Source organism: Cupressus sempervirens, chromosome 8, assembly GCF_028749045.1.
Source record: "Cupressus sempervirens isolate cs-2001-9-10 chromosome 8, ASM2874904v1, whole genome shotgun sequence".
Taxonomy (NCBI): Eukaryota; Viridiplantae; Streptophyta; class Pinopsida; order Cupressales; family Cupressaceae; genus Cupressus; species Cupressus sempervirens.
In genome coordinates this window covers 138,420,218-138,442,906 of record NC_143125.1, presented here as the reverse complement: position 1 = coordinate 138,442,906, position 22,689 = coordinate 138,420,218, and the positions used below count along the sequence as shown (strand labels likewise).

At 38.0% G+C, this 22,689-nt stretch overlaps 1 protein-coding gene across 1 annotated transcript in view; it reads right to left on the bottom strand.

The window, feature by feature from the left end:
* Positions 1 to 22,689, bottom strand: part of AAH (allantoate amidohydrolase) — a 120,052-nt gene that overhangs the window by 44,758 nt on the left and 52,605 nt on the right. The window contains exons 3-5 of the mRNA XM_089796994.1: positions 11,541 to 11,644; positions 11,253 to 11,337; positions 11,039 to 11,155 (exon numbers count right to left, since the gene is read on the bottom strand). Coding sequence (XP_089653120.1) covers positions 11,039 to 11,155; positions 11,253 to 11,337; positions 11,541 to 11,644 — 306 coding nt within the window. The remainder of the gene's footprint in view (positions 1 to 11,038; positions 11,156 to 11,252; positions 11,338 to 11,540; positions 11,645 to 22,689) is intronic.

Sequence of the window (22,689 nt, the reverse complement as noted above, 5' to 3'; positions counted from 1 at the left end):
CTGCAAGAGAAATGAAATATCGTTAGATACAAATTAGTAATATCTGACACAAAGCTTCTTGTATACTGGAGCTGCATACGAATCGATTGTCTTCCATACTTCTACATCCTTTTATATATCGAGCACCTTTCCCTTACATGATATTCCATAGCTGATAACCCACGATTACTTGGTAGGCACCCAATATTCTTTATATTGTGCAAACCTGATCTTCATTTCATGATACAGGTAACACAAGGGATATAAATTCGTCACTCCAGAGACAGACAAGTTGGGCTACACAACATCCAATCTCCTAGTCTGCATAAGCTCTTCCAATCATATATCTTCTTTTTTCTCTCTTTGTGAATCAAGGCGTAGTCATTCACTTGCTGAATGTGACGAGTGGGCGCACTGGGAGTTCAATAATTCATAGATGCACAAATCACACACCTCCCCAATTTCTCTAGAGTAAAGCCACATCATTATTTACCAAAACCTGATTTGCGTGCAATGACTTAGGATCTCCACATCATAGGTATCTCCACCGGGTTACGTCCATTATTTTCACAGGGATTTTTGAACATGCTTTTACTCTGCAGTTCGTCTTCTTCCGCTTGCAATCCTGAAACGAACATAAAAGAGTGGTGAGTATTGTTTGAAAATAAATGATTGAATCCCTTGCAATATTGGGATGACTCCAAGCTTTGAGATAATAACAGATTGCCTTTAAATAATTTGAAACTTTCAATTCTGCCTGTAACATGACATATGACACTAAAGATCCCATGTCTCTATCTTCCAATGGCACTCGTGCACTTAAGAAATTCTTCCACACTCAGTACTGTTAGTGCGATAAGTATATCTTTACCATCCTGATCAAAGCACTTATCATTCATAATTATGGTGGTAACAATCGATCCTAATTCAAGCATGATTCCACACTCAGAAACACAATAACCACTAGAATCACACCAAACATCTTCATGGTAATTAATATTTATTCTCTGAAATTAAAAATTCTCAGCCAATTTGGTTGTGTACCAATTACAAATGTGCAAAGATGACTACATGATAATTGCGTCCAAACTATCTGATAAAATGTCTGAATATTATTTTACTATGGAGCTTACTCATAAAGGTCTCAGATTGAGCAATATCTCCTTATAAAATGGGGGATGCATACAGCAGTCTATACTTGGGACAATCTTCTTCCTTTTGCTCCAATATAGATCTGTATTTGGTAACCTCCATATGTGCATCATTTACCACCTATTGTGTGTCAGATTTACATTCGTTTCTGGATTAGGAGACACATTCTGTAGGTAGCAAAAATATGTGTTGCTATATAACTGTCAGCTATGGATGCTCATATATCATTTATGCCACTACTACTTAATTTTTTCTCAATTAGGAGTCTCTAGTGAACTGAACTGTTCTTGAGTTTTAGTTTATGAATTCGATTATGTGTAGTTTTTTATCATCAACATTTCAGATCATATTGCATGATCCATCATCAAGATGCCAGAGAACATGAAGAACAAAAAAAGATAAGATGCAGATCTAGCAGACCTCTAAAGAGAAACAAGAGAGAGGGGGGGCAAGTAGGTTGAAGAGAGAGAAAACAGAGTACCAAGGGTGACAAGACACAAATCTACTGATTGAAAGCTACTCCTCCAAAAAAGAAAAACTAAGAAGTCAAAACAAATATGATGAAAAATAATAATAATAAATTTTAAAAAATTTAAAAATTTAAAAAAATTTAAGAAAATTTAAAAAATAAAACAAAAAAAAATAAAAAATAAAAATTATCTTTATAATATCATGATATATATATATATATATGTCCGAGACCTAATAGCAAAAATAATGATAATGACAATAATAACAAAAATATCAAGATAACCCGAATAATAATAGAGAATATTGAATAGGAAACAAGTACACAAATAAGGGAATAAGTACCTAGAAGGAAAAAAGAGAGAAAAATGAAGATGGGAGTAAGAAATGCAAATATATATATATATATAAGTATATAAGTATATGCGAGAAACTTTGCCGGACTAATAATAAAGAAAATGATAACATATATATATATGTGTGTGTGTGTGTGTGTGTGTGTATGTATGTATGTATGTATGTATGTATGTACATATATATATATATCTATATACATACATATATATATCTATATACATATACATACATATATATATATATATATATATATATATATATATATATAGAAGAAATTAGGTGACCTCAAAAAACGAATAAGAGAAGTATATATAGTTTTTTGTTTTTTATTTTTTATTATTTATTCTTTTCTTATACCCATCTACATTTTTGTAGATTGGGGTGTTTGCTTTCTTGCTCTTTATTCCCTTATTATTTTTATAATTTTCTTCTCTTATTCGTTTTTTGAGGTCACCTAATTTCTTCTATATATGTATGTGTATATATATATATATATATATATATATATATATATATATATATATGTATGTATATAGATATATATATATATATATATATGTATATACATACATACATACATACATACATACATATATATATATATATATATATGTTATCATTTTCTTTATTATTAGTCCTGCAAAGTTTCTCGCATATACTTTTATATATATATTTGCATTTCTTACTCCCATCTTCATTTTTCTTTCTCTTTTTTCTTTCTAAGTACTTATTCCCTTATTTGTGTACTTGTTTCCTATTCAATATTCTCTATTATTATTCGGGTTATCTTGCTATTTTTGTTATTATTTTCATTATCATTATTTTTGCTATTAGGTCTCGCACACGCATACATATATATATCATGATATTATAAAGATAATTTTTTTTTGTTTTTCTTTGTTTTTTTTTAATTTTTTTTTTTTAAAAATTTTTTATTATTATTATTTTTTCATCATATTTGTTTTGACTTTTGACTTTTTCTTTTTTGGAGGAGTAGCTTTCAATCAGTAGATTTGTGTCTTGTCACCCTTGGTACTCTGTTTTCTCTCTCTTCAACCTAGCTCCCCCCCCCTCTCTCTTGTTTCTCTTTAGAGGTCTGCTAGATCTGCATCTTATCTTTCTTTCTTTTCTTTCTTTTTTTTTCTGTTCTTCCTGTTCTCTGGCATCCTGATGATGGATCATGCAGTATGATCCGAAACGTTGATGATAAAAAACTACACACAATCGAATCCAAAAACTAAAACTCATATTCATGGATTGTGGAAATCTCATAGATATGATTGAACTGTTCTTAACAACACAAAAAGATCCCATTCTGATCACCATATCATGTTCTTATATTTGCAGGCTCTTCCTGAAACATATCAAGCAATATAAGAATAATCATTGTATAAGCATATCTGTTGATTACCACAATTCAGAGGCATTTTCTCGCTATTATTATCCCTTTCTGCCTGTATTGTATTAGTCTTTCATATTGGAATTACTTTATGAAGTGTATGCTGTTTAATCTTCATGTAACTATTACTGATTTTTGTTATTTGAAATCCAGTCTTTCTATGTTTATATAAATATGTTTGTTGTACATAATCAATTTGTTCCAACTGCACTACCTCTCAAACCATTGTATTGTCCTTCTTGCCACTAATGGATTGTTGTTGTTTGTCTTTTTGTTCTTTCTTTAATTCTCTGTGAACCATTTATAACTGCCCTGCTCACGACTTTAAATGCTTTGACGCATATTTTTTGAATATAAGTAGTGAGTAAGATCTAAAGATTTTCCCTATAGCCTGGATTTTGGACTCTAAAATTTGTCAAAATTTTAGAGTTCCATCAGGTAGATCTGACAATATTGTTTCTAATGAGAACTTTCCAAGGTTCATTATCAGAGATGGATTTAAAATCCCATTTTGAAGCTAAAGTCATACTGTGAGTTTTTAGATCTCTCATACCGAATCCAACCCCACCTCACCCCCCCCCCCCCCCCCCCTCCTTCTTTGGGCATGCAGCACCTGTTCCACTTGACTGCATGCCTTTTTTTGTTTCCTCATACTATAATCCCTCATTACTCTTTCTAATTTTTCAATCTGATAACTGGTGAAGAGCCAAGAGGAGGAAAAGTAGACAGTGGGATGCTAATACTTTCTGAAGAATCTGTGTTCTACCAACTAAAGACACGAGGTGATTTTTCCATTTGAGGTGTTTCCTTTTGATTTTTTAATAGATCCAGTTCTACATGTCCTTTGTGGAGGGAGAGACTACAAATGGAAAGCCCAAATATCTGATAATTGTATTAGGCCTTGCCCAATTTCATCATTTATGTCTTAGCTAGGTGGGTTCGGTTTCACTCCAACCTGATAATGTGGATTTATGTGGGCCAACTTTGGCTCCTGAATCCAAACTAAAAAAATGCAATCTGTTTACCATTTTATCAAAGTTATATTCATTAATTTGAACAAGGAGTGTTGTGTTATCTGCAAACTGAGTGTTAAAAAGTTATTCCTGGTTGGGAAGAGTGATTCCTTTTATTGGTGGTCCTAAGGTTTGAGATCTCATAATGTAAAGAGAGAATCTGCAGCCAAAACATACAATGTTGGGGCAATGGGACAACCTTGCCTTATAGATCTTTGCAGCATGATAGGATCAGACAAATCACTATTTATATCAATTACTGTAGAGGAGTCTTTAGATAAAATCCCGATCCAATTGCAAAAGTATGGAGGGAATCCAAAGGCTTTCAGCATTCCAGTCACAAAAGGTCATTCAATACGATTATATGCATTTTCAAAGTCCAAGAGAACAATAGTGGAATTTTGCGCTACTTTAGCCCAGTGGAGTGCTTCCCTGTTGGTAATCAGATTTTCAAGGATGTACCTGGCTTTAAAAAATGTTGTTTGTGTAACAGAAACAACTTCATTCAGAAGGCCTGTTATTCTTCTAGCTAGTAGCTTAGCTATGATCTTGTAAGAGAGGTTTAAAAGGGTGATAGGTCTCCAGTTCCTGACCTGAGATTTATCTTCATTCTTAGGAATCAAATTTTTTACTCCTCTATTAATTTTCTCTCCCAGTAATCCCTTTGCACATGCCTCTTTATATACATTTAGAAATCATAGCATATCGATTCAATAATTTCCTTATAGAATTCAACTGGTAGGCCGTCTATTCCTAGAGATCTTTCATTGGCCATATCACCTATAGAAGCTTTAAATTCCTCAATAGAAATTTCTTTATTCAAGGAAGTCACCCAGCTCTTAGAGACTTTTTTGGGAATATTAGTCTCAGGCAATATTTAAGAGTTCCTTATTGTAATTCTTATGTTCTGATGTGAACAGCTTTTGGTAGTAGTTAAGAAAAATATTCTTAATCTCATGAGGATCTTTAGTGAGAGCCAAGTCTCCCAGAATTTCCTCTATTACTTCTCGTTTTTTGCTTTGATCTGATCAGGTTGAAAAAATACTTTGATCCTTTATCTCCTTCATGGAGCCAGTTTGCTCTTGCCCTGATTTTTTGCCCTTGGAATCTTAAGTTTTGTATTTTGCATAATTCAAATTTAGTAAAAGCCAGCTCTTCTAGGGTTCTTCGATCTTATCTTTGATTTTGTAGGGTATTTTATAATTCATTAAACTTGGATTGTAGAAAGAATTCTTCCTTGTTTCTATCGTTCGCTCTTTTCTTTCCCACAATTTGGTACATATCTTTCCATAATTTGGTAAGGATACTCCAATGGTCTATGTTGCTTTTGTTCTTATTACAGAGTTTTGGAATGCAAGAAGCCATTTTAATAGCTTCAGAGGTATTCTGGTCTTTGAGTAGGGTAATATTAAGCTTGAATGTACCTCTCTGTCTTTTACATGAATTAGGATTGGCCAGATCATCAACATTAGCAATGAAGCAAATAGAAGAATAATAAAAAATATAAGTCAAGGTAACCTTTATAAGAGAGCAACCATCCACAAATGGAAAAGAAAAAACTAAGTCGGCATAAACTCTGTCAAGTCAACAATAACTCTTTGTTTACTTGTCCATGTAAACCAGATGTCAGTGAATAAATCCTTCTTTCTACTAATTGGTTCAATGAGATTCAATCTTCTTTTAAAGTTTTCCCATAAGAAAAATTCATTTCCTTTCCAAGTGTTCTTGGTTCCTCCACATTTATCTTCTCCTACCTCCACCATATTAAATCTCCAGCAATTATCCAGTGAGCCTTTGGGAGAGACATGGTCAACCAATCCCATAATGAATCTCTCTCCTATAATCATTAGATGAATAAATATTACATATCCCACATATCTTGCCATGCAAGTTAAAGGTTACCCACACAAGGGGAGGTACCATTGTCCAAAATATGTTCTTCCCAAATAGGATTAACTAGGATAGCTGCTACTCCTTTTCCCATCTTGTGAGAAGAAATAAAGTGTTTAGCCTGGCTCCAAATGAATTTCATGACAGTGAAAGAGTAATAACCAATAATTTTTATTTCTTGAAGAAAGATATAGTCTATAATCTGTAACTTATTTTTTGAGTCTCTAACCACATACTTCTTATCTGGCATCTCAAGACCTCTCACAATCCAACTTGCAAACTTCATCATAATCAATTTTTGGAGGGTTGTTGGATTCCATAGAGCCTGTTAAAACAAAGGCGGCTCTATTATTTGTGTTACCATTTTTGGAAATAGTGTTTCTGTCAAGTATTTTCCTATTTTTATTTCCACCTACCACAGTGGATCCTTCATAATTAGAAGGATCTGCATTTTTTATAGAAACATCATTACTGTCATCCATATGGTCCTCTTCTCCCCTAATTGTTAAGGAGCACTCTTTTGCATAGGGTTCATGATCTTTATTAGTCAACTTATGTTCTTCTAAATCTTCTGTCATATCCTCAACAATCAATCTCATGGTATGGTTTTTAAGCTCCAAAGGTGCAGATGAGGTCTGGCAACCAGAGTTTCTACTTTTTTCTGCTCTATCATTAATGGTCTCAAGGGATAAATATTTGGCATGTTTTCTAATCGGTGCATCTAGAGCATGACTTGGAGAAGACTCTTGACCTAGGTTAAGAGACTTCGGTTGAGCGTAGGCATTATCAGAGTTAGGGATGACTTTATGGTGTTCTTCAAACAGAGGGTTCAAGAGAGAAATGAAAGAAAGAATTCTTATTTTGAATATCATAACCCAAATCTCAACCATTTGAATTAAGTTTTCTTTTATCTTTATTCTCACTATCTTGCGGTGTTTTCTTTTGACCAGGAATCTCTTCATTGTTCTTCTTAGGCTCTTTACTAGTATTATTAATATTATTACTAGGGTTTGAGCATGGGTGGGTTTGAGCATGGGTCAGCTTAATACCATCATTTCCAGAGTTACATCCAGGACAATTATTTTGTTATGCCCATTTATCTTACAGTGAAAGCAAGCATTCAAGTTTCCTAGTAAAACTACTTTCCATTCAAAATGAGAATCTTCCAAAATCATTAGTAGATTTTCATGAATATTAAATTCTGGGAGAAGGGCAAAAAAGAACCCTTGCATTCAAATGAGGTAGGGTAAATTTGGATTCTTAAAACTGAAGAACCAAGCCCAAGAGTTTAAACTTTTGAGCTAAGAAGAGCCAAAATTCAGGCTGTAAATTCACGATTTCCAGCCAATGTGAGGATGACCAGGCCATTACCTGTTCCAAGTTACCTTCAGCCAACCAAGGAAAATCTCTAAACATTGCTTTACCAACATTCCAAAAAGATTTTTTTAATACTCTTTCTTGCATGTAATGATTCTTAAAAAAAATAACAAAAACGTCTTTTTGCAACATTCTGCAGAAACTAAATTCTATCCCTAATTTATTGCCCCAAACATTATTCAACCATTCATCAAAAAACTTTCTAGAAAGTAAGAAATCAGAATCCACTGCAGAAAAAATAATGGCAACATTTTTTAATCTTGCTCCCTCATTTCTAATGGCAGCCCTCATGTCTTCATTTGAAGAAAGATTCAGGGTCATACAGAGATCCTCGGGGACCTTACCATCTCTTCCTTCTCCGGGGTTTGAAGGGTTGACTTTACAACTGCTTCCACTTCCATCAGAGCAAGCCCCCAAAAGTCTTCCTTCCACTACTGCGACTGCTAACTGTCCTTCATATTCTGCAGAGAGTGGACACACAAACTCCGAGTCCTCTATGAGAACTGCTTTATATGAAGGCTTCTCGAGAGGATCTCTGGCAGAAGGTTGTTTTGGCAGGGAACCATCCCCAATATCTTTCTTATTTGCTTCATTCTCAACTTCCTTTAATGCTTTTTCTGAAGATTGTACTTGCACATTTAGCACCATAACAATCCTAAAACATTGAAACAGAGTTTGAGTCAAAGAGCCAAACTCCAAGGGGCACTAGGTTACAAAGCACACGTGTGAGGGCACAGGAAAGCCAAGGGAAAAACACACAGCGCAGGAAAAAATAGTATGTAAAAACCATACGAAAAACAAAAACAAGAACAGTGAAAGTATGCATTAAAGACAGGGAATAACAAAAAATGAAAACCAAGCAAAATAGTTGACAGATGGGATGGTGCAGAGCCTCAAAATGTCCTTTCCGGGGTGCACCAAGTTGCAGTCCACTATCCAAAAGCTACTAATTTCTAGTTTGGTACATTAAACTGGTTACTCAAACATAACATTAATATACCCTACTGTCTAAGAATAATGTAATGGGTTTAAAAGAAAACTAACCCACAAACATAGCAGTAAGTCCTGTCATACTCATCCTTACACTTTGTTAATTTGGAATGCAATTTACAGCCTTTTGATGAAGTGATAGTTTGATGTAGCTTATAGCACAGGATTAGGTTAGCTATTTATGATAAACTAGATAATGCAGCAAGTCTTGATTTTAAACACTTTTGGACCATATGTGGTACACATCCAAAAAATGTACTGAATTTTAAATTTTATAATTCATAAACTTATGAACATTGACCTGTTTTTAGCATTCTTATGTAATTGTCTAGAGTCGATTAATTTTGTGATTTTTCCAAATGATTTCATTTTAACAAGTAGCTTTGATGACCTACCTGTATTTGAAGATAGCTAAAATAAATCATAGTCTTTTGAAGGAAGATGAGAAGCCACAAATAATTCCTCAATAACTTATTTGCAAAGTTATATGACATTTGAGCATTCTATATTTACTATTAAACCATCTTTATATTCTCTTTCATACAGATTAACATTGAAGTTTGGAGATGCAATGTGAATATTTTGTATGGCTTTAATATTTCAAGATTTAGTGATTTTCTATAATGTTATCTGCACAGCTCTTGATTCTCCTATGAATGATCTGAAAAAGTAGCACTTGTGCCAAGGATTCATCATCCTGGTCATTCAAGAACATGGGACTCTTATCACATAACGATGAGTCTCCAAGACTCCTCAACAGTCTCTAAAAGGTATAAAGAAGACATAACAGTTTTACTCAGATAATTTATATTGTAGCCAAAGATTCAAAATGCCTAATTTATAAATATTTTCATTTGCAAGGCCTGAATACATCATGATTTAGTGATTTGTATAATATAAACTGCACAGCTCTGGATTCTCCCATGAATGACTTAAAAAAGCACACTTATACCAAGGATTCGTCATCTGGGCCACTCTAGAATATACGACTCTTGTCATATAACAATGACTGTCATCATCAAAAAGGTATCAAGATGGTGGTATATTTTTGCTCAAATTATGTATAACATAGCCAAAGCTTCAAAACAGGTGAGCTCCTATTAAGATTGCTTTAAATTCTTCAAGGTCGTCCTTGATTTCTAGGTAATGCTTTTCTTCGTTTAAAATTTTGGACTACTGGCTTTGATGTTAAAAAGGTCAACATGATGCTTCCTTTGGATTTTGGGATGATTGTATCATCCATAGAATGCTGATGCTATTGGTTGGTTTATTGTCATTGACAATGTCACTTATCTAGATCTAGTTTTCTCTTAGCTAGATTTTGTCCTTGATTGAAACAGAATTGGAGTTGCCCAACAGTGTTAAACTATGACTCAAAGCATGGATTTGGGAACAGAAAATTCTTTACGAGTCCTCTGAGCTGTACCACTACCACAGTGCTGGATGCTTCTCCTTGGACTGCCAAGACTTCCATGATAATTTACACTCCAATGATGTGGTGAGTCCTCAGGAAAAGGAGTTGTTACTGAAATTGAAAGAGGTTAGAGCAACTCTTCACTGTCATCTTCAAACAACAAAACCCTTTGGAGGACAAGAGGTTGCTGTTATCACAAGTGAACCCTGTTGACGGCAAAGGAGCTCCTTACAAGATTAAAAGGAAACTTGATGTTAAGTTCTCTCCTTCAGAAAGTGGAAGGTCTTTCCGTTCCTACCCTGCCCCTCTTCTGAAGCCTTTGGTGAAATTCGGATTAGAACTGCCTTGACTGTCTTTGTTGGTGGTTTTTGGTCCTTCCAAAACCAAATTTTGCCTCCATGCTTTAACCCAAATAATTGCTGTTTTTTTCTGTTCTCTTCTTTGTGGTTGGTTCCCATCTCTTATCTCAGAATTTGTTCACATTGTTTCTACACTTACTTCTTGTGAGACTCGTCCTTGCCTCTATGGTTGCTCTGCAACAGGTCCGGGTCTTTTTCCTGTAGCTGGCTGTCTTTCTTCTTGTATGCTTTTCAGTCCCATAGACCCTTGGGTGGTCTTTTGTTGGACATTATAATTTTATCTTATCCTATGTTTACCTCAATCAAAACATAAAGTATGTAAACAGAGTACATACTGTTTATGTCTTTTCTGATGTTTATAAAAAATATAGTACCTAAGCAGTAAACGATCAAGTTATGGTACTATTTCAGGACTAATTAATAATTTGTTTAATTCTGGCTTATTCATAGTGGTTACATGCAAAGAAGTAGAAACGAAAAACAATATATCTATTAACTAGAAGCATGAGTTCCATAATAACTCCTTGTTTATGGATGAAATTACCTACTTTAGAGCATTTTAGCCTAGGCATCCCATATTTTCTGTGTATTTGATGCTGTAATTACGTATGATAACAGAAGAGTTAGATTTCATTCACACCTCAACTGGGCGTGGAAGTTCTTCTAATTTTCCACTAATTTTCAGAGCTTTGACCACAGCCAAAGCACATATGATGCCCAAGGATCCATCGTACATTCCAGCATCAACAACTGTATCCTGTTTCATCCAAAGTATTAATTCTCAGATTTTAGAGTTGTACTATTTTTCTTCAATATTTATTAATGAACAGATAAATTTTGGCTGGTTCAGTTACCAAGTGAGAACCAATGAGCAGTTTTGGGGCACTTGCATTCGCTCCATCAGTCAGACCATGGATATTCCCCATCTTATCAGTCCATCTGAAAAATCATAGCATGTTCAGTGGATATATTTGTCATACTGGCGCACACTAAATAGCTTCAAGTAAAAGGAGAGAGAGGGAGAGAGAGGGGGAGAGAGAGAGATTATAGCATGTCCAGTGGATATATTTGCCATATTGGTGCACACTAAATAGTTCAAGTAAAAGGAGAGAGAGAGAGAGAGAGAGAGAGAGAGAGAGCACGTTCTCAGTCCAGCATTGTGCATCCATTCTTCAATCAGATTCCCAGCCTTCAAAGCTGCAGGGCTCAAGAAAGTGCGTTGGAGGTGCTTCTCAGCATCACTAATCTGGTGACAGAGCTCACAGTCAAAACATGTTCCCTTCTATTAACATGATATTGAAGATGAGAATAGCTTCCATTTCTAAGACAAAGCTAAAATTAAGATTTAAACTAATCTTACCTATAAGGTTAAATAACTTGTGTCGCAGAAAACCTGATTCTTTAAGAATTGTTCTAAACAATTCAACATAGCAAAACTTTCATTATTCAAGTAATAATCTCGAAGACTATCCTCTAAAGCAAAGCAGGAACTATTAAATGATGACATACAAAGGCATCCATCTAGTGCATAAAAGATTTAATAGAGACAGAAAATAGAAGGCTTGCAGAAAAATAGTATAAAACTGCACAATATTCTTGAAGACGTATACAGCTTTAGTAGATTGAATGCAATAGAAACTAAGAAACAAAATCATTCTTTGAAATTGAATAGAATCATGGTTGCTCGTGTTGTACCAGTTCAAACAATAATGCAGTGAATGCAGTAAGCTCAATTTTTAAAATTGAATAGAATCCATGTTCCTCGTGTTGTATCAGTTCAAACAATAATGTAGTGAATGCAGTAAGCTCAATTTAGAAAAACAACACGCTACATCCAAAGGACTTTTCACATAGTAGCAATGTAACATGGGTCCTCAGGGACTGGGAGCCAAGGGGACAGTAGGTCAAGTTTCCAGGTTGAGAGGAAAATGGGCTTCAATTTGGGGATGCCAGGAGGACAGCAACGGGAGGCGGCAGAGGGTAGTGTTGCACATACAGTCATACAATATACTATACTTATAGTACTTGAAATTTTAGCTATGTAAATATGTATAATAGTATAAGAAGTAAAATAGCAAAATTGCAAATGCCAAATACTAATACTGACTACAGCATTCTTTAACATTGAAGTTTTATATATTGAATATCAAATTACTAATTACTATTAGAAATTAGGATACTAAATAGAATTGGCAAATTGGCAAATGGAAGACTTATATTATATCAAAAACAAGACAGTAGCACCATAGGAGTTGCAAACATATAAACCCCTATTCTGATTTTTATTTAAGGTAGCCAACATAACTAGCAATAATGTAAGCAATAGCAGCTACAAAACCTCATAATAGTACAGGAGACTTCTAGAAGTCCCTGAGATGCTCAAAGGACTCTTAAGCATAACTAAGACACTTAGGGGACTCCTTGCCATCCCCGCCATCCAGTGGTTGCTGGGCAATGGTGGGGGTACGCCAAGTACCCATCTCCTTGACCCTGGAATGTCTTTGTACTGGAAAACTGGGGGAGGGGTGGGGGGCTGCTTATTATTTTACAAGGTCCTATTGAAATTTGTAAAGGGGACTCAGGCTCTTTATCCAACAACGAATGCAGCCTTAAATTCAATTTGCAATGGCAGTAAAGTATAAGATTACAGAATTGTAATCAAATTAGCCGACAAATTCTCTTTGCCATTTGTTTTGCTTAATCATATCTATTGATGTGTGGTTTATGACAATACCAAAGTATCTTATCCTCTCTTGTGAAAAAATATGTGTATACTACGATTGCAAAAGATCATACAATAAAATCCAAGTTTCATTTATGTCAGTTCTTGACTATGCACAAGCTCAATGGTTGATGTGATTAACTGGTGTCACGAGGGAACTTACATACTCATTATCAAAATGATTCAAATGATACTATGGAACAATTCAGAGAATGTGGCAATGAAAGTATGTATTTTGAATTTTCACAATATATGTTGAAAGTAAATATACATAGGATTGAGAGATCTATTCTAGTCCTAAGAACTTGAAAGATGAATGTAGTGTTTACCGTACAGGGTAAAGAAACTTAACACATGTAGTATAGCACGATACAACACAAAACAGATACTTTATTCATATATGCACTCAATGCTTACAATCCGAATACAATGACTACAATGATGATTCCAAAGTCCATCTCGGACGTGTACATATACCTTTCTGATGGGGTGACTCAAGCGTCACGCACCTGTTTGGATACTATTCTACCCGTTGGCTAGACTATACATTTTACCGACAACATCATCCCCCCCAAAAGAAAAGTCATCTCCAGACGATAATACAACAAAACTCAAGGTAAACAAAATACATCAAAAATACTAAACAGAGGGATGCATCCCTAGCATAGTGGCTGTCCGCACCCTCGACCCATTCAGCTCTGCCCGTAGCTTGTAGACGTGCTCTTTCCTAATCTTCAGTTCCGCTTCTACTTCCATCTGAAGCTCTAGGGCTGACTGCATCATCTCTGCGATTTCTCCCAACTCTTTCTCTTTTCCTGTTGCCATTTGTTCCTTTTCTGTTGCTAACTATTCCTTTTCTGCTGCTTGCCTCTATAGCTAACTTTGTTTGTCCAACAGGGCTGCCCTCTCGGATTCCCAGGCTGCCCTCTCAGATTCCCAGGCTGCCCTCTCTGAAGCTAACCTGGCAGCTGACTCCTCCCGAGCTCTCTCAGCTGCTACCTGATCTGCCTAATTCCTCCGAAGAGTGTAATACGCCTCCCTGTATATCTTCACTACCTCATGAATCAAAGCCTCTACTCTGCTGTCCATACCAAGATCTCTCGTCGTGGCCCAATCCTACCACATCTTTGCAGTCTCCACATCCGGCCATCCCTGCTCCTCAAAGCAAACAGTAAAGGCAGTTGGGCATCCCAATCTCATGAAAGATATAACCCTCTCCAGCTCCTTACTGACTAAGTCCAATGCCCAAGTCTCTGCCGAAGCTAACACCTGGCGAGCATGAGATGCTAGAGACGCTAGAGTTGCTACATTAGCAAGAAATGTCTCTCTGATCCTTGTCTCCTGCGCTATTGGATGTTCCTACTACACACCCATAGCCGTCTCTACTGCTTCTGCCATACGCTCAACAACACTATGTGGTAATCCCTCAGCCTGTGTCTACCCAACCTCCTATAATGGGTTCTCCAGAACTACTTCCCGCGTGGGTGTCAGCAAGTATGTCACTCAAGCTGTCGGGGTTCGGTGGAACCGTGTACTCATGTAAGCACTCAGCTTCTGGGTTCGGCTCTTTCTGTCTCGCTCCGGTGATGCCAGCAGTGCTTTATCTACCGTAACCACTGCATCAGAACCCACTACATCCAATCGGACACCTAATGCCCCCAACTCCTTGCTTGCCGGTACCTCCATTACCCCTGTCTCTGTGTCCATCTCCGCATCAAGTACCAAAGTCTCATCTCCTGCCTCTGGTAGAGTCTCATGAGTCGGCTCCATCGATACCTCCGGAGCTGCTATCTCCATTGGTGACAATGTGCCTCTATTGCTGCCTCTGAAACAACTCGTGTCTCTATGGTGGGTTGCGTCGTAGCTGAAACTGGTGTCATCACCACCAGCTGCTTGAACTGACCAAATCCTGGAATGCCATGTATGCCCACAGGAACCAAGTGTCATAGCCAAAAGTATAGGCCGCAAAAAATCTCAATGGTGTAGTAGTGATCACCTCTACCTCCTCGTCTTCTTCCTCTTCCCCCTTGGTCCCACTCTCCTCTGAAGATGTCTCCTCACGGCCACTATTTGTGTTCCCACCATATGGCCTTGGTCATTTTCGTCCTATAGTTTTGTTGCCGAGTGTATCCAAATGCCTCCACTGCATAATAGGTGGTTCACTAGATGCAAGTGGTCCCGATTTGGCCTCTAGTGCATCATTCAGGATCATCCACGTCGTTGCTTCTAGGAATAGGCCGATAGCATAATGTCGCATATAAAACGTTTTGTGCTGCAATGTCATAAATTCTGACATCCGTTCGGCCAATAATGTTGCCCAATCATATACCCTACCATGCAAAATTTCGTTCATCATTGCTACATGGGGGAAAGAGATATCCGAAGCACGGCTCAAACTTGTGAGGCGACTTTTCACTATGTCTATCAAACAATGCTAGTGACCCTCCTAGATATTAGATTTCTTTAACCCTTTTCCCTTGGACGTGTCTAAAAGAGCCTCTTGTTCCGCCTACAACAGGTTTCCGCACACAAGCTGTATCAACTTTAACTTCACTTCATGGCTCATCTTTTTTGGCTTGCTCTCTATTTTTCTTCGGCCTTGAGCATGACCAAATATGCCAAATACCCATGTAAAATCAGCTGGTTTGAATGATACTACTAAATTGCAACCAAGATATTGAAACATACTAGTTCGAGAGAACCTGTCATACGTTTCAATCATTATACGCAAAAACCCTTTGTAGTTCTGATGCAAAATACTGGCATTTGCACTACCCATTCTACTTGTGCTTTCTGAATACTAGCCTTCACCTGGTGGTTGTCTAGAGTCTCCTGCCAACACTTGGGACATTCTGCACCATTTAACCCTTTGAATGTAATACTCAGTATTGTAGGAATGTCTCCCAGCTGCTTTGGTTGTTTTACTTTCTTCTTACTTGCACCTGCACTGGTCCCTGTAGTGGTCCCTCCTGCTACACAAATTCCGGATGGTAGTGTCTTCACGTTCCTGTTCATGGCAACGTCTTCGTCTAGTTTCCTCTTCCAAGCTCTCTTTCCAGTTGACTACATAACTATCACTTCTTTGTCGTTTTGTGAATAAATCACAAACCGTTAGGGCAGTTACCTCCCATACAAACTTGCTACAATTTTCTTTCTTCCTTAGCGTCCATACTGTACGGCTTCCCTCAAGCTTAGTGAAGTACGGCTACAATTCCTTCACTAAATCGGCTCCTGGTACGGCTTGGCTTAAAAAATGATTATTCTTAATCCTATATTCCGTACGGACTTCAATTCTCCTGTTTGCTTGTTGTAGTGGCCGTACAGCTAATTTTTCTTCTCCACTATACGTTGTGTGGCCTTTTCCTTCCTTCAATTCTTTTCCAAATGTGTGTATAGTTTTCTTTTTATCTTGAAGTTAACTCCTTACACTGTACGCTTTCTGTATCCTCCCTTTCTTGCTTTATCGTATGGTATTTGCCTTTAAATGATCCATACAGCTCTCAATGTTTATGGTTTTCAGACACCATACGGTGTCGTACGTCATATGGCCTTCCTTTTTCCTACTCTCACATGGCCTTCATGTCTACAGTCCTTGTCTTTAGTTCCTGTACAATGCCCAAGCTTTAATGTTTCAGCTTCCCTGAGGTCGTACGGTCCTTAGCAGCCTTATAATCAATCTCTATTTCATCCTAGGTGGCCGTACGATTTCATTTCTAGCTTATTTTCCCTATTGACTTTCTTAGCGCTGTACGGTTTGCCTATTGTTCACCAACATACGATTTTTTGCTTTTAGTCGTGTTCTTCCTCTGTCTGTATGGCTCCCAATTCCTCCTCCTGTGCTCCTCCTCTGGCCGTACGGCTCCCAATTCCTCCTCCTCTAGTCGTACAACTTCCAATTCCTTCTCTTGTGCTCCTCCTTTGGCCATACAGCTCCCAATTCCTTTTGGCTCTCCTCTAGCCCTACGGTCTCTTCCTTCTATCTTCCTAGTGTGCGATGACTTCAATAGATTTGTGGTGTACCCCTTCGACCTCAGGCCGTACGGTAGGTCATACTTTCATTTCTCTCTTTCCATGCTCGTAGGTAGCTTAACTACATCTTCAAGGCCGTACAGTCTTTTGACTTCTTCCAAGATTGGTTTTTTTTTTTTTTTAATATTGTTTGCATATTCTATCCCTTTGAGGTCGTACAGTAGGCTGTGTTTCCCATCATTTTTAATATCTCAAATTCCTGTCATATTAACAAATTTGCGTCCTGCTCCTTTATTACTTCACACTTTAAAACTATAGTTTATTATTTGGCACTTTAAAACTATGTTCAACTTCAATATTTTATTACTTATTATACATATATACATTATTTACAGACGTTTTTTCTTTTCTCAGTTGTTTGTCGCCGGGGGACCATTTCTTTCATGGTATATTTTTAACTTTGATCCATTTACTGCATCTGGTATTTCTTTTTCGTCCAATGTCCATAACTTAATTGCCCCGTTATATCCAACTTCTCATATCTTGTATGGCCCGACCCATTTAACTTTGAACTTTCCAGGTTTGATTTCATTCTGTCCATTATACTTCAATACTAATTGGCCCGGTTGAAAGTTGTTTAATTTTAAGTGCTTATCATGCCATGCCTTCCTCCTATTTTATGTAACTTCAATGGCCCACTGTGCCTGCAGCCGTCGTTCATCAAGTTTGTTCAAATTGTACAATCTCTCCCTTAAGCTTTCCATATCGCCCAACTTGTTTTCAATTGCTATCCTCAAACTAGGTACCATGAATTCTGTCAACACCACTGCCTCCTGTTCGTACATCAGTTGAAACGGGGTATGTCCTGTAGTTACTTTATATGAATACGGTATGCCCGTAGGGCTGATGGCAACTTTTCTTCCCAATCTTCTCCCTCATCTGCACAGGATTTATAAATTACTCGAACCAAGATTTTGTTCGTTGCTTCTGCTTGTCCGTTGGCTCTTGGATAGTATGGGCTTGATAATGAATGATAGATCTTAAATTCAATAGTAAGCAGTCGGATAACATGGTTAACAAAGTGTCCTCCCCGATCACTTGTCAACTGCAGTGGAATCACATCCTTGGTAATAATCTGCTCATAAATAAACCTTGTTGTGCTTACTGCCGAGTTATCTGGTAATGCACGTGCCTCCACCCACTTTGTCAAGTACTCTGTTGCTACTACAATGTATCAACACCTGGTTTTGCTCACCTTCAGAGGTCCAATGAAGTCTAACCCCCATCTTTCAAAAAGTTCCTGTGCATGCGAGGGATTCAGAGGCATGAAGTCTCTCTTCAATGGTTTCTCGGCTCGCTGACATGTGTCGCATGCAACGACCCACTCCCTAGCACCATTGTATACAGTTAGCCACCATAGTCCTACTAAAAGTATCTTCCACGTAGTTGTATCCAACCCCATATGTCCTCTTGCCAGTTCTTCATGTGCTTCCTTTAGTACCTTAGGAATTTCGTCCTCTAGGACACACCGCCTTAGAATCTCATCAGGTCCCATTTTGTATAATAGCCCATTGATTAACTGAAACATCCGGCTTCTCAGCACCAACTTCCTTCTCTCATTTGGTGGCATATCACTCGAAAACTACCCCATTGATAAATATTCTCCAATACGTGTGTACCAGGCTGGTAGTACTATAGCATGAAATAGTTGCGCATCTGAAAAATCATCATTAATTCCCTTAGGTGGCTCCCCCGATTTTATTCCCGACAGGTGATCTGCACTTACATGACTTTTTCTTGGCCATACCACGATCTTAAATGTGAACTATTGTAACAATAGCAACCATCGACTTATTCTTCCTTGAATGATCGGCTTATTTATCAAGTATAGCAACGCCTGATGATCTACGTAGAATATGAATGGAGTGGCCAACAACTAGTGTCTAAACTTCTGTGCTGCGTATACCATCCCAACGCCTCTCGCTTCGTCATACTATAGTTTTTCTTTGCCTTTGATAACAATTTACTTGCAAAATATACTAGATGATCCAATCCGTGGTCGCCCGTCTACGCTAGTGTTGCTCCAATGGCATAATTTGATGCATCTACATGAACATGAAATTCTTTGTCCCAATTCGGATAGGCCAAAATCGGAGCCGTGGCCAACCTTGTTTTTAGTCCCTCAAAAGCTTCATTCTATTCAGCCTCCCATCTGTAAGGTTCACCCTTGCAGGTGAGTTTGACCAGCGAATAAGAAATTTTTGCAAAGTTTTTAATAAATCTCCGGTAATAACCAATGTGCCCTAAAAATGACTTTACTTCCGATACATCCGCCGAAGGTGGCATCTCCAAGATTACGCGGACCTTGTCTAGATCCGTCTTCAATCCTTCTTTACAAACTATGTGTCCCAACAACTTTCCCTATGGCACCATAAACCTACACTTCTTTGGGTTCAACGCCAATCTTTCTCGTCTGCACCTCTCCATGCATTCTCCGAGCGATGTTATGTGTTTCTCCTCTATGCTAAAAATTGACCAATCATCTAGGAACGCCTTAAAACTTCCAACAAACATTTTATCAAATATGTGCAAGATAATCCTTTGGAATGTCGCCGGGGCATTGCACAATCCTAACAGCATCTTGTTGTATGCATATAACCCATCTTCCACAATGAATTTTGTTTTTAATTTGTCCTCCTTGGCGATGGATATCTTATTGTACCCTGAGAATTTGTCCATGAATGAATAAATTTCATGCCCCGCTACTTCCTCCAAAATGCTATCTGTAAATAGTATTGGAAACGGGTCTTTAATTGTTACGGCGTTCAGACATCGAAAGTCCACACATATTCTTATTTGTGTTGTGTCCTTTTTCAGAGATATTACAATCGGTGATACCCACTCACTTGTCTACACTTTAAAAATGATTTCTGCTTCCAACATCCTGTCAATTTCTTCCGTGACCCATGTTGCATAGTTCTTATTCATTCGGTACAGCCACTTCCGTACAGGTACTACACCTTCGATCAATGGTATCCGATGAACACATAGTTCTAGTGGCACTCCTTTTAAGTCTTTATATGTCCAAGCAAAAACATCCTTGTACTCCATGAATATTTTGAATGTTTCCGCCTTCAACACTGGGTTCCAATCATCTCCTGCAAGAATGTTCTTCGGATTTTCCTCATCACCCAAGTTCATTGTTTTCACTGTAGGCTCTTCGTACTTCATCAATTTATCTTCACTGAACGTATGGGCTGGTGTTCCATCCACCTACACTTCTCCCTCCTTTAGTTCACTGTACTCCTTCGGGAACTCATTGCCTGCTTTTTCTTCCTCGACACTCAACATGTTACAGCTTGGAAAAACCTTGTAATCTTCCATTTTCCAGTGTAGTAGTCCGTTCACCGAATCTAGGTCGTCATCAATTGACCCTCCTAATAATCTCAACACCCCTTCTTCATCTAGTTCCATCCTCTTTTTACCTTCGTCATCACTCTCGCCTTCTCCTTCTGAGTCCGACGACGCTGCTTCTTCCCCTACCATTTGTGTATGCAAATCAATTATGAATCTCCTGCCTCCTCTCTCCATGGACAGGGTGTTCCATTTCCAATCATGCTTTACCTTTGCTTGCACCAGCCACCCCCATCCTAGGATGGCGTCGTACCCTCTTCTCTTCAGTGGGATGACCACAAAATCTAGTAAAGATGGTTGTGTCCCAATTGTTACTGGCTGTGCCATCAAAGTTCCCAACGGCTTTATTCCATGCTGATCTGCTGTGAGTAACTGGAAAGTAGGTGGCCATAGTGTGGGTTGTCCAAGCTTTTTCCAAATATCTTTCGGCAGCACGTTCACCCCCGATCCTCTGTCTACAATTGTATCCGTTAGCACAATACCCAAAATGCCCATCTCCACTACTGTCGGGTGTCTTCCTGTTGTAAGTGCGAGTAGCATCGGGTCTGCTACTGTTGTTCCCTTACTATCCCTTACTTCCTCCGTCACTCTCGGGGACGATGTCATATTCATAATGGCTATACGCAACTGTGGCATCATGAGAAGGTCATTTAGTTTAATAGGCCCTTCTATTTGCATTATCTGCCTCATCATGTTCTGTTCCGCCAAGTTCCTTTTCGAAGTTTCGACAATGTCTTTAATTTGTGATTTCTCTGCTTTAATATGTTTTTCTATCTCTGCTTGTGCTTTTTGTAACCTTTCCTTCTCTTCTTCTGCATCCGGATATTTCACTTTCCTCGCCTACTCCCGTGTAACTGCCAGTACTTTCTCATCACACGTTTCAATGCTTAATAGATTTACCCCTTGTTTTGGACATTTTGCATCTTCATGGTCCCCTGGACCACACCATCTACATAGTAGTTGTGGTGTCTCCTTCATAAGACAGTCCCTAGTGAAGTGGCCCCAAAGATTGCATGCCCAACACTGCATCATCGGTCGTCCATTCGCATCATATTGTATTTGACTCCAGCCTCCGTTGTTATTGTTGTTGTTTCCACCCCTTTTGTGTCTGTTCTTATTGCAATATCCACTCGAAGTTGCATCATTGCTTGTGTTATTGTTGTTGGACACTTCCTACATTAGTAACACTTGCTGGTGTCCTTTTGCTTTCATGTTAAATGGGCACTCTTTCAGGGAATGCCCCGCCATCTGGCAGATGTCACAAAACTGTTTCTTCGAGCATGAGCCCTTCATATGGTCATCCTCTTTACAATTTGTGCACCATAGTTCTCCCTTCACTATGTTTGGATTCTTTTTCAAATTCTTAAATTCTTTCATCATATGAAGCATATCTTTCTGTAATGCTCACACCTTGTTTGATTCCTCATCACTACTGCTACTTTCAGATGATGAATCATCTGAATCCGAGGATTTATGCTTTTTCTTCTTACTTGTCTTTTGTTAATTTTCTAAATTCATTGCACAAGTATATGCGTCGGTGTACAACGCCAGTGGTACGATCTTCATCTTCTTTTACAGAGCCGGTCGTAGCCCCTCCACAAACCATCGTTTTTTCAAACTGTCTGTCAGTTGACTTTCCATCTTCCCAACCAGCTCTTTCAGTTCTCTGGCATAGGCCCATACTATTTCATTCTTCCCTTGCTTAGTACTATATATCTCGGCTACTATTTCATTATCGTCCTGAAGCAATCTGAATTCTGCTATGAACTCTTTTTTAACATTCGTCCATGTAGTCAGTTTTTGAGGGTCGACGTCAGAAAATCAGTCAATTGCCACACCCCGCAGAGTTGCTGGGAACTGTCTGATCCAATCGTCCTCATTTGTCACGCCATTTGCCGCCCATATGTTTTCACATATTTTACAATGTTGGATAGGATCTGCTGTACCATCACTGTTAAACTTGGGTAATTTTTCTTTAAGACCTGCCATCACTACTTTCCTTTGATTTTGAGGTACTTGCTGAGCACCCAAGCTGTTCTAAGCACCCGCACTATTCAAAGCACCTGTGTTGTTCTGAGCACCCACGTTGTTCTGCACACCCACACTGCTTTGGATAACAACCTTGTTTCCGACAACCGCGTTGCCTGGTGAAAGGTCTTCTTCAAATGAGTTTGTTCTATTCTCCG